This window comes from Euphorbia lathyris, chromosome 5 (genome assembly GCF_963576675.1).
Source record: "Euphorbia lathyris chromosome 5, ddEupLath1.1, whole genome shotgun sequence".
Classification (NCBI taxonomy): Eukaryota; Viridiplantae; Streptophyta; class Magnoliopsida; order Malpighiales; family Euphorbiaceae; genus Euphorbia; species Euphorbia lathyris.
In genome coordinates, this window is record NC_088914.1 from 35575190 (window position 1) to 35589943 (window position 14754).

Sequence of the window (14754 nt, forward strand, 5' to 3'; positions counted from 1 at the left end):
TAGTGATAAAATGATGCACATGTGAAGTCTAAATGACAAGATTCATGATCGAGAAAACAATTTGATGAATTATTTCTTAAATTTGACCCAACTCGTCAACTTTAGAGGTAAAATTGCACCTGACTGTAAACGTTAAAGATATTTTTACACCTTATCCCTTAAAACATTAATATAATTAAATATGAATGGAGATTTAACCCATATGAAAGTATATAATTTCAATTTGAATTCATCATTTAGTTCCCAAGAAAAGTAAAATAAAAAAAATGATTCGATAAATTAGTCAGAGAAGGCCTAAAATTGGAAAGTTGACTTGATTGTGTAGTTTCTTTATAACAACTGAATGATGCAGCAAATGCATGCCTATATAGCTTCTCTTGTATGCATGCAAAAGAAAAGAATTATCACGTCTATAGATTTTCAATGACTATAAATATACATTTTCAATGACTATAAAATGAACAACAACAACATGTATTTTGTATGAGAGGAGGACTGAATTTTTGCTGCTGATTTATGATATCATATCATCTTCTCAAATTTATCAAGCTTCTTCACTCTTTGCATCGACCTTACTAATAGTGTCAAGAAAACTCCTGCAATATTTCCCAACTTTCAAGCTCTATATATAATGAAATTACTTTCGGCATTTAAACTTTGATTTCGTTATATTTAGTCTTGAACTTTTTCAAATGCATCTCTTTATGGATGGACAAAACTTTGATTCTCTTCCATTCTGAATAACGACTTCACATGCATCATCGTTCCATTCCATCCATGAAGGGTTAACAAACATAAAAGTTCAGGAGCCAAAACGATATGTTGTTTTCTCCAAATTCCTATGTTTAATTTTTTTGAAATGAAAAAAAAGATCACCTGCACCAAGGAAGGATCCATTTGCAATCATTTGACTTCCTTGACTGGTAAAAGTTACCCCAAGATTTAGTAAGCTACCCCCCAAGACTGTGTACATAGTAGCCATTTGTAGTATCGTTGCCTTCCTAGCTGCTCGTTCTGACTGGTAAGGCAGTTGAATGATGTGTCAAATATGCCAAGTCTAGGGCTACAAACATGATCAATATTTCATCTTTTTCCTATTTTGAGTTGGAACCAGATGCCTTATTTTTCTTATTCAAACTCATTTTTGAATGACTATGCAAATATAAGGGGATAATTACCTCAAGCACACGAACTCTAAGTTTTAGGTCTCCTGTTTCAAGTTGTTTCACAAACTCCTCTATCCGCTGAACTCTAGATGGCATGGACAAGGTAGAACTTCTGGCCTGAAACAAAATGCAACGGCTCTCAATCTGGATATTTATACAGAGCATGTAGAAATGTCCGTGAAAAGGGCAAATACATCATTAGCTTGTTTGCTTATTTCTTGTACTAGTTGTGTTCCTGTACGCTGCCCGGTTCTTGCATCTAAAAGTTCCTGCAAGTGGGACATAACATTTGCGAATTGAACAAGGGAAGGGAAGCATGGGAAAAACTTGTTAAGTCTAAAGGAATCCGGAAGATAAGGAAACCTGTGCGTAAGGGGCAGCAATCTTGACAAATGAAAAGTCCGGATCCAGAATGTAGCCAATACCTGTAAGAAAACAACATTAAGATAAGAGAAATACGTGGATGCAATGTGTTTACTGATATGAAACATACAAATCTACTGAAATCAGCATAAATTGGCTTTTGGAACTCTAATTTGGAATTTAAGGTTTACTTTCTCCTCTTTTTCTTTTATAAAGAGTGAGTGAGTTCATTGCTTTTATAAACTGTCATGGGGTGGAGCACAAGGGGGGGGGGGGGGGGGGGGGGGGGGGAGAGAGAGAGAGAGAACCTTCTAGTGTTGAAAATGCTCTTAGAACAAATGTAAAGGTTGATGGGAACCGAAAAGGTTGATCTTGAGCTATTGCAAATAAATCCTGCACAAAGTAAAAGGAGTGAAACAAACAATTCATCAAGCGATCACCCAATTTTAATTTTCCCAGCAAAATGCAGACTATAATATAAAGAACTTCCATATCCGAGGCAAACTATTCTATTCTTTTTCCGATCTCTCTTTTACATTCAAACATATCATAAAGGTTCAATAATCAAATAACATTAACATTCCTACAGGGTGCTCAATGATTCTTGAGGCTTCCGTACCTCTCCAATCGCAGAAAAAGTCTGCTCCTGATCAGGTTTCTGGTCCAATAAATTATCCAAGAAGAACTGCACAGATCTTCTCACCTAGGAAAATGCCAAAACACAAGTACTTAATAGTTTTCACCAAGTATTTAAAAATTCATTCAACAGGTAAGTCAGCAAGCTTTTTCATTAATATAGATTTCTTGGTATTGAACATACTGATGACAAATCTCCAGTCGGCTGAAGTGCTCCAAGATCTATGAGCCTCAGCATAACCTGCAAGGAAAATTAGTGACTAGATCAATAAATTAAGCACAAGAAAGTTCATCGTTAAAGATCTCTTGATCACTTTAGTTGCATGTTTTATATAATATGTACTAGTTTCTGTGTGATTCTGATAGTTTCATCTTTCTCAAATTCACCGTTTATGTGTTTTGAAATCTTGACATAACTTGGCAACTAGAATTGGTTAGCGTTATTCCATTCTCATAACATAGGCTAAGAATAAAACCATAAACAGTATCAGGAGAAGAGATTGAACCTTTTTTGCATCTTTCTCATAAATTGAATAGAAAAGATCAAGCAACCTCTCACGAGTAAAGGATTTGATATCTCCCATCATCCCGAAGTCATAGTAGATGAGAGCTTCATCCACATCAACGGCAAGATTTCCAGGATGAGGGTCCGCATGAAAGAAACCAGTCCTCAAAATCTAAAGCATTGTATAAATTCAACAACTATCAAATAGCAATCCAAAGAAAGGAGCATATATATATATACACATTTACAAGTCATCAGCTTGTATAGTTGCTGTATACCTGAATCAAGTATGCCTCTATTGCTCGTGATGAAATTTTAGACCGATTAAGTCCCCGTGAATCCAGAACATCTAACTGATTTATCTTAACACCTGCATACAAGTTAACAAAGTTATTAAGATGTCTAAAATGCTGCAGAATAGTCAGAAATATAATGTCTACCATGGTGTAAAATCATAAAGAACAGGATGTACAAGTAAACAGACATCAGTTTCAGTAGAAACCTGGTACATACTCCAATGTCAGAACCTTTGTGGCAGTATAATCCCAAAATACCAGCTACAAGGGACAATTTTAGAGTAAGAATATGTGCACTCTACTTTCATTAACAAGATACAGATTTCATGTTTGCAGACATTGAGGTGCAACAGGGAATAAATTCAATGGAAAAAGCTAGAAGCAAGAAACATACAGGTACTCGAACCCACTTTATATTCCGAAAATCTCGGCGGAATCTGTCAGCATTTTTTCCTTCATTTATATAATCAATCTCTTCATACAAAATCCTGCAATCAACACAGATGCCTAGATGAATAGAATGAAATACAGTACCATTCTATTAATGGAAAACAATTTCATGCTTCGACATAATCTATCCAATAAGATTATGAACTCATTATGCAACTACAACGAAAACCAAGGACCTAATCTCAGAAAGTTGGGATTGACTATATGGAATATTCTCTTACAGTTGATCCAAAATTGGTTCTGCAATAGCGGGGGTAAATAAAAGGGAACAAATGACTTTGTGGAGTTTTAACATATACATGAGATATCGGGCATAACTGCACAAGGGCATATGTGAGTGCTGCTTGTTTGTATAGTTCCCATTACATGCTACAATTACTGTTCCATGACTATGATCTCGAAAAACTTATGATGACTAACAGCTGCTTCTGACTTACTTGGCACATTCTTCATAAATGCCAATCCAATCTCTAGATGGACCGCCAAAAGTTTCACTGTTCTGAAAATATTCTGCAATTAGCTTTAAATTACCTGCAGTGATTTTGACACAAAATCTCAGATCCTGTGGATAACATGAATAAAGAATATAAACTATATGTAGATGATTGAGCAAGTGTAGAATATAGTGCTTCTTAATATATCAAATTTAGCTCAAGAATACATAAATAATGAAGCATGTAAAAAAAGTTATATAATACTCACGCAGATCAATGTCAAATAGCCTCTTGAGACCAGGCCTTTGGACCTTCACTACTACTTTCTCTCCATTATGCAGGATAGCCCTATGCACCTAAAGACACAATACAGATTCAATCAGCTTCCATGACTTACATACAGCAATGAAATCGCTGAAAAGAACAAAAGAATCAACAGTCTGAACTCAGTATAAAGGACTATTGGTGTCTGCATTGCGCTTAATTTAACAACAATGATAACACCTTTTCGACATATTTTTGCTTTTTCCAACTTCCTGGAATTTCTTTCAAGGATTTTCTTTTTAACTTTGCTTTTGATATTATTACATTTACCAAACAATAAAGATAGAAATAAGATTGAAATTCTATATAACATTGAATTCATTTTATACTAAGAAAGTAAAACTGAAAATAAATCAAACACCTGACCAAGACTAGCTGCAGCAATTGGTTGGTCCTCAAACTCCTTGAACAGCACGTCAACAGAAGCTCCCAATTCACTCTCAATAAAGCTTCTTGCTTTTTTTGGTGAGAAAGCAGGGACTCTGTCCTGGATAATATAAAGTTGAGATGCATATAAGTCCCCAAAGATCAAATCTAAGAGTGAAAGAATGCAACTTCGGTAATGTTATTATGGAAGTATGGTCATGATGCAATTTCAAATAAACGCAGTCTGAGATCAAGAGATACCTACCTGCAACTTGGCAAGCTCATCCACAAACTCTTGGGGAAATAGATCTGACCTTGTTGAAGATAACTGTCCAAGTTTGATAAAAGTTGGGCCTAGCTGCAATACACGCTCCCGTAACCATGAAGCAGTTTTGCGCCTTCGTGTTTTCTGAAACATAAATACCACAAATACCATAAACAATTAGAGCCTAAACACCATAAACATGTAGAACAACATCATACAACAGTCTAAAGAAACCAAAAGAAATCTCACTTGCTTATCTTCTGAAAATCCTCCAGCATACGCCCATTTTGCATTGTCTAATAGAACACGAACACGTAAAGAAACAACAGAGGACCAAACATCAATGGTCCTCTGCCAATTATTATAATTCTCATTGGCCCAACTGAAACCTTCATCTGAGGGTAGAATCCTTAAATCCTCCAATGGTGGAAGTTCTTCTGTCTGCCTAGATTTTGGCTTCTTAACAAGAGCAGCATTAGGATCTCTCAGAACTATACTTGTTCCATTAACAATCTTCTTTGTACCATTAGCTTCTTTAACTATCTGTTTTGTACCATTAGCTCCATTGACAACCTGCTTTGCACCATTCACTGTCTTCACTTCTTTAGCATTTGGGGTTTTTCTCCTCATCACCTCACTAGTAGGTACCATTTTAATCACTCGCCCCCCAGTACCATTGGTACCAAACCTTGAGGCAGGTGATTCGGTTTGTCGCATTTTGACTTGAAACCTCTTGTGATTCAAATGAGAACTAGCTATTTGGCTCTCAATTGTTACAAATGGGTTTGAAATCGAGCTACAGAAACTGAGTTTGTCCAATGTTCTTCCTTGAATCATCATATCAACATTATGGCAATAGCAGCTGTTTGAAGCCAGTATGGCCGCCATTGAAGCAAATATACACCTACAGAATTACAATTCAGCAATAATTGTTTTCAATCCAAGCAAATCACAACCCTTTAGCAAGAAACAGAAAACAATGACCATAAGCGCTTCTTTAGCATAAACATCAGAATCTAAACACTGAAATACCCATTAACCTAATTAGAGAATAATTGATTTCCCCTTTACGAGTGTGAAATCAAGCATAATAATCAACTGACTCAACCATTTACAGGAGTTGTAGAAAAGTAATTTCACAACAAAAGATTGAATCGATTTAGTTCAAACCTGTAGAACCCAGATGGGAAAAAAGAGTGAACTTGGTACTAACCAGTTACCAGCAGAATAAAGATTATAGTTGGTTTGCAATAACAGATGGGTGTGTAACAAATATTGTTTAATGCGTCTTCTGTTGAAAAAGGACTCAAATAAGTCAGTTCTAATGGAAACCCAAATAACGTGAAGTAGTAGCGTGTATTGGTTTCCAATTTCATGCGTTCAAGCCACTGTTTGGATGTTATTTTTTGTGGAATTTTAGGTTATAACGACAAAAAAAACAGAAATTTAATTTTAAGGATGTTCAAGCACCACATATTCGAGGTTTTAGGCTTGTTCTGCTACGTTGCTATTAGTTTTCTCCTTAGAAATGAAATTGGGGCCACAACTATTGTACTTGGGCTTTAATTTTTGGTCAGACATTGAGCCACGATTATTGCACTTTTCTTACTACAATAACGAAGCCAAAAAGTATTTTTGATCCTCCTACTCATTTAGATTTTGTAGATTGAACTTTTCAATTTTTATTTTATTACATTTTACTTCTAATCATTTATTTTATTACATTCAACTTCTGGTTACTAAATTAGTTAATTGTAAACATGTAATTCATTTCACTATGTCTTAAATATATTCTTTATAGTTCGAAATAAGGTTTTTAGAGTTTTTTTATGATAAAAAATTATTTCAAATTGTTCAAAATGTAAATTTCGAATGCAAATGAAATGAATTACTTTATTAATCGAGTTTTATGTTCAAAATTAATTTATTCTCTTGCCAATGGCTTCGTATGACAAAAAAAAATCAAAAGTTTAATATATGGAATGAAAATTAAAGACTCAATCCAGCAAAACCAAAATAACCAAAAGTCTTAAAATACTCTTTGCCAATAATAAAACAGCATAGAAGTATGGACATTTCTAAATAGAAAACATAAGATTAATCATATTCATTTCTCGGGATATTAGAATAATATGTTGATGGCCGGCTCTAGGCCACCAAGACTTTCGTGTAGGGCCTTCAAAAATTAAAAGTCCCAAATATTTTAAGATTCTTATAACATGTAAATAGATAGGTTAGATAGGTGAGCCAGTGAGTATGCTTCGAAAAAGTTATAACCGTCTTGACATATGGACCAATGAGAAAGGCACGCTAGCTCACAAAAGTTGTTATTGTCGAAATATGTGGCTTGCATTTGGTATGCGCCAAATCTTAGTGATCCCACTATGATATATATTCTCTCTTGCGCCTTTACACGTGTCCTTAACACCAGATAGGGCACAGAAACTAACGGTAGTCCAAAACTACCCATCTGTATATAGTAAATAGAATAAAATGATTCCATATAAGAGGTACATCACCACTAAACCTTAAAATTTCATTAATCTTCCTCTTCTTCACCTTTATACTCTAATAACTTAGACATTAAAGTAAGATCGTCGATTTCAAACCCTCATTTGACCCCTTTTCAGCTTTCTCAGATGCCGAAGCTTTTTGCTGAGCTTTATCTGGCTCGCTTCTTACATTATCTAACTCTTTCAGAGCTTCGGCAGTGGAAAGATGCTGATCATCCATCTTCATCTTTAACTCATGATATTTGGTAGCCAAATTACGGAATTGTTCAATGATTGGAGTTGTGGAGTATCTATGTTTAACATTATCTCTCATTTGGGATCTCTTCTCCTTATTCTCCTTCATTCTCTTTGGGACAGGTTCTTCGAAATCAATTACTTCTATTTCTCTAGCTCGTTTCTTCGAAAAGTAGGAGTGTTCGGCCAGAGGGATTTGAATTCTTCTAAGTCGAGGATTTTGGGATAATTTTTTATTAGCCTCCTCCAGCATCATTTCCTTCTCGGTATTTGAGATATCTGAATCTGTGTATTCGGCTTCAGCGATCTCAAAAAATTTCTTCTTCGATTTCCTTCTAGGGGCATTCACTTTGGTTGTAGAAGGGTTCTCACCAGCATTCTCCTTCTTGGTTCGTTTCTTTAATGGAATCTCAGGAGAATGGTTCGTGTTATCTTCAAAGTAGTCCTCAGCGTTAAGACCAAACCCACTTGGAGAAAGAAGATCACCATCTTTCGACAAATTAATGTCTACGGCAGGAGTTGTAGAGCAGAAAGGAATCTCCTCGTGAACAAGATTGGTTTCGGGCGTCTGGTTGGTGGAGGAGATTGGAAGAGGTATGACCACTTGGTTAGTATCTCCTTGAGAAGGCTCAATCTTTTCAGTCGAAGATGCTATTTCATTAACAGAAGTTGTGGCTGAAGATTTGGATGCTGCAATTATAGGATGAGAAGGAGATCTATCTTCGACATTAATGATAATGGTTGTGTCCGGCTGTGGTTTTGGCTTGCTTTGCTTTTGTTTCGGCTTATTCAATTGAGCTAACATTTTTTCACGACCAGTAAACATGATCAGAAAGGCCTGCAACAAAAAAGAAGAAGTATAAATGCAAAAAAAAACAAGAAAGGATACCTGTCAGACCTGCAAAAAGCTCGGTTTTGGGATAAATGATCTCATGTGTCTCGCTAAAAAAACATGTTTGACCATTGTTTCATAAAATTTTCATAAATTCGGGGTATTCCCATTGAATGTTGTATGAGGCTATTCGATGTGCCCAGACTTCTTCTTTCGGAGACAAAACTTGCACAGGTTTCCATAGATGGGGTTCTTTCGACTGTTCGTTCCAATTTCTGGCGAAAAGAAAACCTCCGGGAACATATGCATGGTTTGGGTCTACACTGTTTGGCTCTATCTAGAACCATTTCGGCTTGAAGTCATTTACACTTTGAATTTTGTTCGTTAAGAAATTGCGCCTTTTCTTCGGACAAACCCAATAGACAAAATCTTCTTCGGGTTTCCTAGTGGGACGCCAAAAACAAAGAAACAGAGGTTCGGAAAGGTCAATGGCTAAATCATTATAGATTTTATTGAAAGCAAGAAGTTCTAAGAGCATCTCCAAGCGACTCTTAGTACACTCTCTAAAAATAATATATATAATTGACTCTTAGTGATTTAAAAGTGACTAAGATATATCATCTCCAACAATACTCTTTATATTCACTCCTTATTTATTGTTTTATTATTAAGATTGTTATTTATTGTTATATTTACCAATAGTGTGAGGAGAGAGACTCATCAATAATAAATTATTAATAAAAAATGAAGTTAAGAGGCACTAAGAGGTGGAGAGACTCTTTTTAATAGAGAGGATGTAGATGCTTGTTGAGCGATTTTCGCAAGTGCACGGTTTCGCTTGTAGTAATAAAAATATCGATCCCACAGAGATACGTTTTTTAACGAAAAACTTATTTTTGAATCTTTAATTTCGAACTTGTTAGATTTATAAAATGTAAATAAAAAGTGAAAATTGGATTAATTGAATTTAGGAAATTTATTTGATTGAATTTGAAAACTTTGAGTATTTGAAAATGCTGGAATAAGATTATATATTTAGAATAAATCGATTGTTAGAAAGATCTTCTGATTTTAAGGATGAATTTTACAAAACAGGAACATTTAGAACTTATTAGAAAAAGGAATGAATTTGTTCATTTGCATTAAGCAAAGAAAACAACTTAAACTTTGTATTATTATGATGATGAAATAAATGACGGAACCTCTAATTAATTGGCTTTGAACGCGACAAAACCCTTTCGGGATAGTTGCCCTTACTCAAATTAACACTCTTTCGAGATGATAATTTGCCTAAGTGTTCAACAAAGTTTCCTTGTAATGATTTTGAATTCAAGTGCATATTAATGAAAACACCAGCCTCACTTATATTGGATTGGTTACCATAAGTGCTGCATAACGATTTGTCGAATAGAACGGACTTTATTAGATGAAATGTAAATTGATACAAGTTTACAGAGAATAAGGAGCATCGAGTTCTTCGAGGGCGTGCAAGTGAAGGGCTTGATCGGTTCCGCTTCCTTGGGTTTCCTAGGAGGTTGTCAGGCTCGGGGGCGAACACTTTACTCAATCTTCTCGCTGTAACTTCGTAATAGGGACTCGGTCGGTCACTACCATGATGCAAACTAAAACTGGAACAATGTCTAAACGCTACTGAGTTGTAATTAAACTATAAACAATATGTGTACCTCATCTTGTTTTGTACAGAATCTAATTTCTAACTCTCGAAATGTTTTTACTTAGAACTTCGACATAAGTTCTACGCTCTGATTTCTATATCTATATTATAGCAATTCATTACACTTTTTCTCAACATCAACTCTTTATTTATAGATGTTGAAGGGTTGTGTTTGAAGTGATGTATCCGTTGGTTAAGAGTCGTGTCCGTTGTGAAAGGACGTCTTTATCCACTTGAACGAACGCGTTTCTTGGATTTTCAGCATGTGTTAAATGCTCTTGGTGAATTTCTGCACTTACCGAGGATAGTAATCCGCGGCCGTGAATGACGTAGCACTGAGCTGAGCGACGGACGAAGGGGAGAATTGGTTGTACCGTGCGTGTCGCGGCCGTGGGTCTGGGATCCACTGTCGCGGCCCGGCAGGTTTTCTTACTTCTTGCTTTCGTTCGTGTCCTCGACTTGGCGCTTTCGATTTACATCGTCTTTGACTCCTTTTGAAGGGTTTTTCTTCTGTTTTTGATCCTTTTTCGTTCCTATTTGGATTTTACCAAATATTCAAGTACCTTGCAAGAAAGAAAGATATTCGAAAGTAAAAGTAATCTAAACAGATATAAATAACACAAATTCGTAATAAAAATGATGTAAATGTTAATGATATTTTAGGTATATTTTGGGCTTAACAAATCTCCACACTTAATCTTTTGCTAGTCCCGAGCAAAATTTCACTGAACTTATTCTTTAACTAATCTCTTTATGAAAATAAAACATATATCTTTGTGTTTACCTTTTAAATTAGTTAAGCCGAAAAGACTAACTTCGTATGGCAAATTTATACGCAAAATATCAAACTAACTTAGTATAAATACGATATATCATTCGTCTTGTATTTCAACTTTTAAATTGAAGTATTCGGGACGATGTAAGCACGCACGTTATTGAGTTTTCCATCTCAAGGCATTTCAAAGCACCAAACTTCCTTTCCCAAACTTGAATTATTATATATGAGTATTTAGTTTAATTTATTTGCTTAGTTACGCCCGTGATAAGGGTGGTCTCGATCGTAACTTTATATGCATTTGTTTTGTGTTCGCTTAAGAGGTACCGACCATGCCATGTGTGGACGCAATCGTTACTTTAAACTTTAAACACGCTTAATTTTTCTAATTTAAACGTTCCTTTCATACCTCGATTGTGATAAGGGTGGTCGCAACCGTGGCCAAAAGTACGCTTTACTTATTAATTTCTTCCCTTTCATACCTCGATTGTGATAAGGTTGGTCTCAATCGTGGCCAAAAGTTAAGAATACGATTTATTGATTAATTAATATGAATTGGGAAAAAGAAAATTAGCACATCCATCCTATATTGACTTAAAATTCAACATGTATTATGGCTATAGTTTCCTTAAAAACTTCAATTGGTGTTAATGTAAGACAAAATCAAAACCGAGCTAAAAATTGTTAGTTCAATTTGATGCCTATAAACCTAATTGAAAATTTAAAATAAGATTTATTATATCATGAATTTCATGATATGAAATAGAGATTAAAAATAAAGAATTTTTACTTAAATACATTCACTCGAGACAATTTTACTTAAAATCGTGTCGAAGATTTGTGAAAAATATATTTTGAAAAATATTACCCGTATAGAAATATTTATTTCTATCGATAATGATAACCTAAAAATAATCATAAAAATGATATTTCATAAAAAAAAAAAATTGTTAAGTTTTTTCATTTGTTGCAATATATTAAAAAGTGTTGCAATATATATGTTGCTTTTATATTTTGAAAAACAAGCGATGCATACATTCATTCATTCATTTGCATACATTCATTCATTCGTTTGCATAAAATGATATATGTATATATCTCCTCCCACACTTAAATTGGACCATGTCCTCATGGGGGCAAAAATGGAGATAAAACACTAAAGATAAAACAAACGGAAATAAACGAAAGATATAGCAAAAACATTCATCATAAAATGAAAGTGAAATTAGAAATTGTACGAAACATAATAAATATAAAAATGTACGAAACTGAAATTGAAATAAGATAAGATAAAAATAAAAGAGAAAACCTAAGCATGTGGCGGGGAATCCGGAGGTGTTGGTGAAGTTTCCACATTTCGGCGTCGGAAAAATGAAAGCATCTGATGCCGAGTTGAACGATGCGCACGCCTCAAAGTATTGAGGTTGTCATTCATCACCATATTGTTCTCCATCAAATCATCAATTCTCAAATTCATTTGTCGATTATTTGCATTGATTTGGTTCAAAATCCGCCTTAAATCCACCGGATCAGTGTCTTGGGTTGCTTGGGCTTGTGGGGCAGCGTCTCCACCTTCCTCCGCTCCTTCTTCATCGGTACCTACATTATGAGAACTAGAAGCACCTCCACCCATAGTGCCACGAAGATGTGCAATACGGGTAGCATATGAAATAAAAACAGGAGGAGCCGCAGAAACCAATAAATGAGCCAGCTCAAGAGCCGCAATGTCCAAAACCGGAACATATCCATGGTAGGTGGACATATCAAAAGTAGCCAATTCATCCCGTGCCCCCAAAACAATAGCGGTGATCAAATTACCGAGAGGGACTTGAGTGGTGTGAGCCCTCGAAACACGATACAAGTTGTCAAAAATCATTCCAATGCTATCAACCCGTAAACCCTTGAACAAACAATCCCAAACAAACAAATCTCGGACTTGAATCTTCAAACTCTCAACACGACCAAAAAGTGAAAAACTCAAATACTTGTGAAAGAAGAACACACAATTGTCTTTAATCAACTTGCTTGAAGTGTTTTTGGAGTCAAAAGAAGTTTGGTCAGACAGAGTTTGCCAAAAAGAGTTATTATCAAAATCCCGAGGCTTATCATAAAAGTCACTAGTAGGGAAACCAAACATGTTACCCATAGCCTCATAATCAACTGTATAGGTAATACCCTTATTCCGAAAAGAAATTTCAGTCCTCTTCTTGTTCATTGTTAAAGTAACCAAAAACTCAACCACATACTCTTGAATTTGTGGAAAACGCATAGAAGCAAAAGTTTCCCATCCCAAAGTTTCAATAAAAGCAGTAATTTGTGTAGAGAAGTTCAACTTTCTTACCGAATCAAAGTCAAGAAACTGCATATCCACGAACTTACGATTAACATGTGAAAAGTGCTTGAAACGTCCAACTTCTTCTTCAGAATGAATGTCGAAATAAGCCCCACAACTAACCCTAAGGCATTAGCCTCAGTTACAGCTGGCTTGTGTCCAACACGCTTTGCTCTAGGCATGGTTGTGGTGTTTATGTGTTATGAATGTTAGGGTTTTAGAGAAAAAGATGAAAAAGATGAAAAGAGAGAAAAGCTTAAGGTTGAAGATGAAGTATAAGTGTTGTGGATTCTTGGAATTGAAAGGTGTAGGTGATTGAAAAGGGTAATGATGAAATTGGGAAAAGGAAAAGTAAGGTATTGGGAAGGGGTAAGAGTAGGGGATTGGGTAAATTGGAGGTGATGTAAGGTTTGTGTAGGTAATAGGTATATATAGGGTTTGAATAACAAGGTAAATAGTTAGAGTAGAAATAGGAATTGGAATAGGTATAGTTGAAATAGGAAGAGTAATTAATATAGTTAGAGGTTGAATAGGAAAAGGTGTAAATAGAGGATGAATAGGAAGAAGAATAGGTATAGGTTAAATAGAAAAGGAAAAGGTATAGGAAGAATGGAAAAATAGGTCGAAAACCGGACCTGGAGTGCCTGAATTACGCGTGTCGCGGTCGTGGATGTATATCCGCGGTCGCGGATCGCGTTTTTCAACCAACATATCCTCTGAAATTTGAGAAGAAAAATCTGAAGTTACCGAGAATCCAACATTCGCGGCCGCGAATCGCGCTGGGCAGCGAATCTTGTGTCTGAAATTTTTTGGAATTTTTCTGATGTTACCGTGGAAGCGCATCCGCGGTCGCGGATCACCTCGTGGCTACCCAAATTCAGCTTATTTACTTCATTTCGTGCATTTTCTTGATAAATTATATCCTGAACTCCTTAAAAATGTCATCTGTACTAAAAACATAAATGAAAATCATTAAATGATAAGGAAAACCAAAGGTTTATCCTTAGTAATGGAAAATTAAAATAAAAATTGCATTAATTAATGAATGTTAAAATTATGAATATGAAAGGTTTGGAATTAAAATTAAATGAAGCATTAATGTGCATTTATTAATTGAAGTTAAATGAATCTTATTTAAGGAACTTGAAATGCAATTATTAACATTTAATTAGTCATGAATAGATTAAGTTTGCATTTAATTGATTCAATGGTCTAAATTCATGAAATTAAAATGCAACCATATAACCAAAATCGAAATATAGTGCAAAAAAAATTTTATTTATTAACATTTATGTACATATATTTACAAACAATATAAAACACAAACTATGCTAAAAATTCGTCCCTTTTAATCGGGATTTTCTTAGCCCTAAATCGATCAATTTTCAACTGCACGAAGGCTTGTCGTTCTTGTGTAGAAAGAAAATTTGGTCCTGATCGAAAAACTCGCTTCACTAGACCTTCAAATTCTAAAAATTCATAGTCAAGCATAGGGAAAGATTCAGCATCACTCCAAGGAACAGAAATACTTCCCTTGGTCCCTAGAATTATTCCACATATAATATTCCCGAACCCAACCTTCTTAGCC

At 35.1% G+C, this 14754-nt stretch overlaps 1 protein-coding gene across 2 annotated transcripts; it reads right to left on the reverse strand.

Moving 5' to 3' along the window:
* Positions 1 to 291: 291 nt before the first annotated feature.
* On the reverse strand, positions 292 to 6239 carry LOC136230153 (protein ACTIVITY OF BC1 COMPLEX KINASE 7, chloroplastic). 2 transcript variants are annotated; one of them, XM_066019108.1, is made up of 18 exons: positions 6019 to 6239; positions 5055 to 5709; positions 4806 to 4949; positions 4536 to 4661; positions 4119 to 4206; positions 3854 to 3947; positions 3361 to 3454; positions 3173 to 3227; positions 2949 to 3040; positions 2672 to 2842; positions 2350 to 2406; positions 2149 to 2232; positions 1838 to 1922; positions 1530 to 1591; positions 1361 to 1435; positions 1179 to 1283; positions 877 to 1018; positions 292 to 596 (listed from the first exon to the last, which is right to left on the reverse strand). In XM_066019108.1, the coding sequence occupies exons 2-18, from the start codon at positions 5691 to 5693 to the stop codon at positions 523 to 525; spliced, it is 2187 nt and encodes a 728-aa protein (XP_065875180.1). In that variant the 5' UTR covers positions 5694 to 5709; positions 6019 to 6239; the 3' UTR covers positions 292 to 522. The 2 variants fall into 2 exon arrangements, with proteins under 2 accessions (XP_065875180.1, XP_065875181.1); XM_066019109.1 differs by having other exon boundaries at positions 5976 to 6239.
* Positions 6240 to 14754: the final 8515 nt, after the last annotated feature.

Excerpts from the sequence above, each read along its gene's own strand:
- LOC136230153 (XM_066019108.1), bottom strand. The coding sequence starts at position 5,693 with ATGGCGGCCATACTGGCTTCAAACAGCTGCTATTGCCATAATGTTGAT. Across the intron at positions 3,948-4,118 it reads GCTATTTGACATTGATCTGC|GTAATTTAAAGCTAATTGCA; the intron begins GTGAGTATTATA and ends AAATCACTGCAG. Across the intron at positions 597-876 it reads TGGATCCTTCCTTGGTGCAG|GAGTTTTCTTGACACTATTA; the intron begins GTGATCTTTTTT and ends GAAATATTGCAG.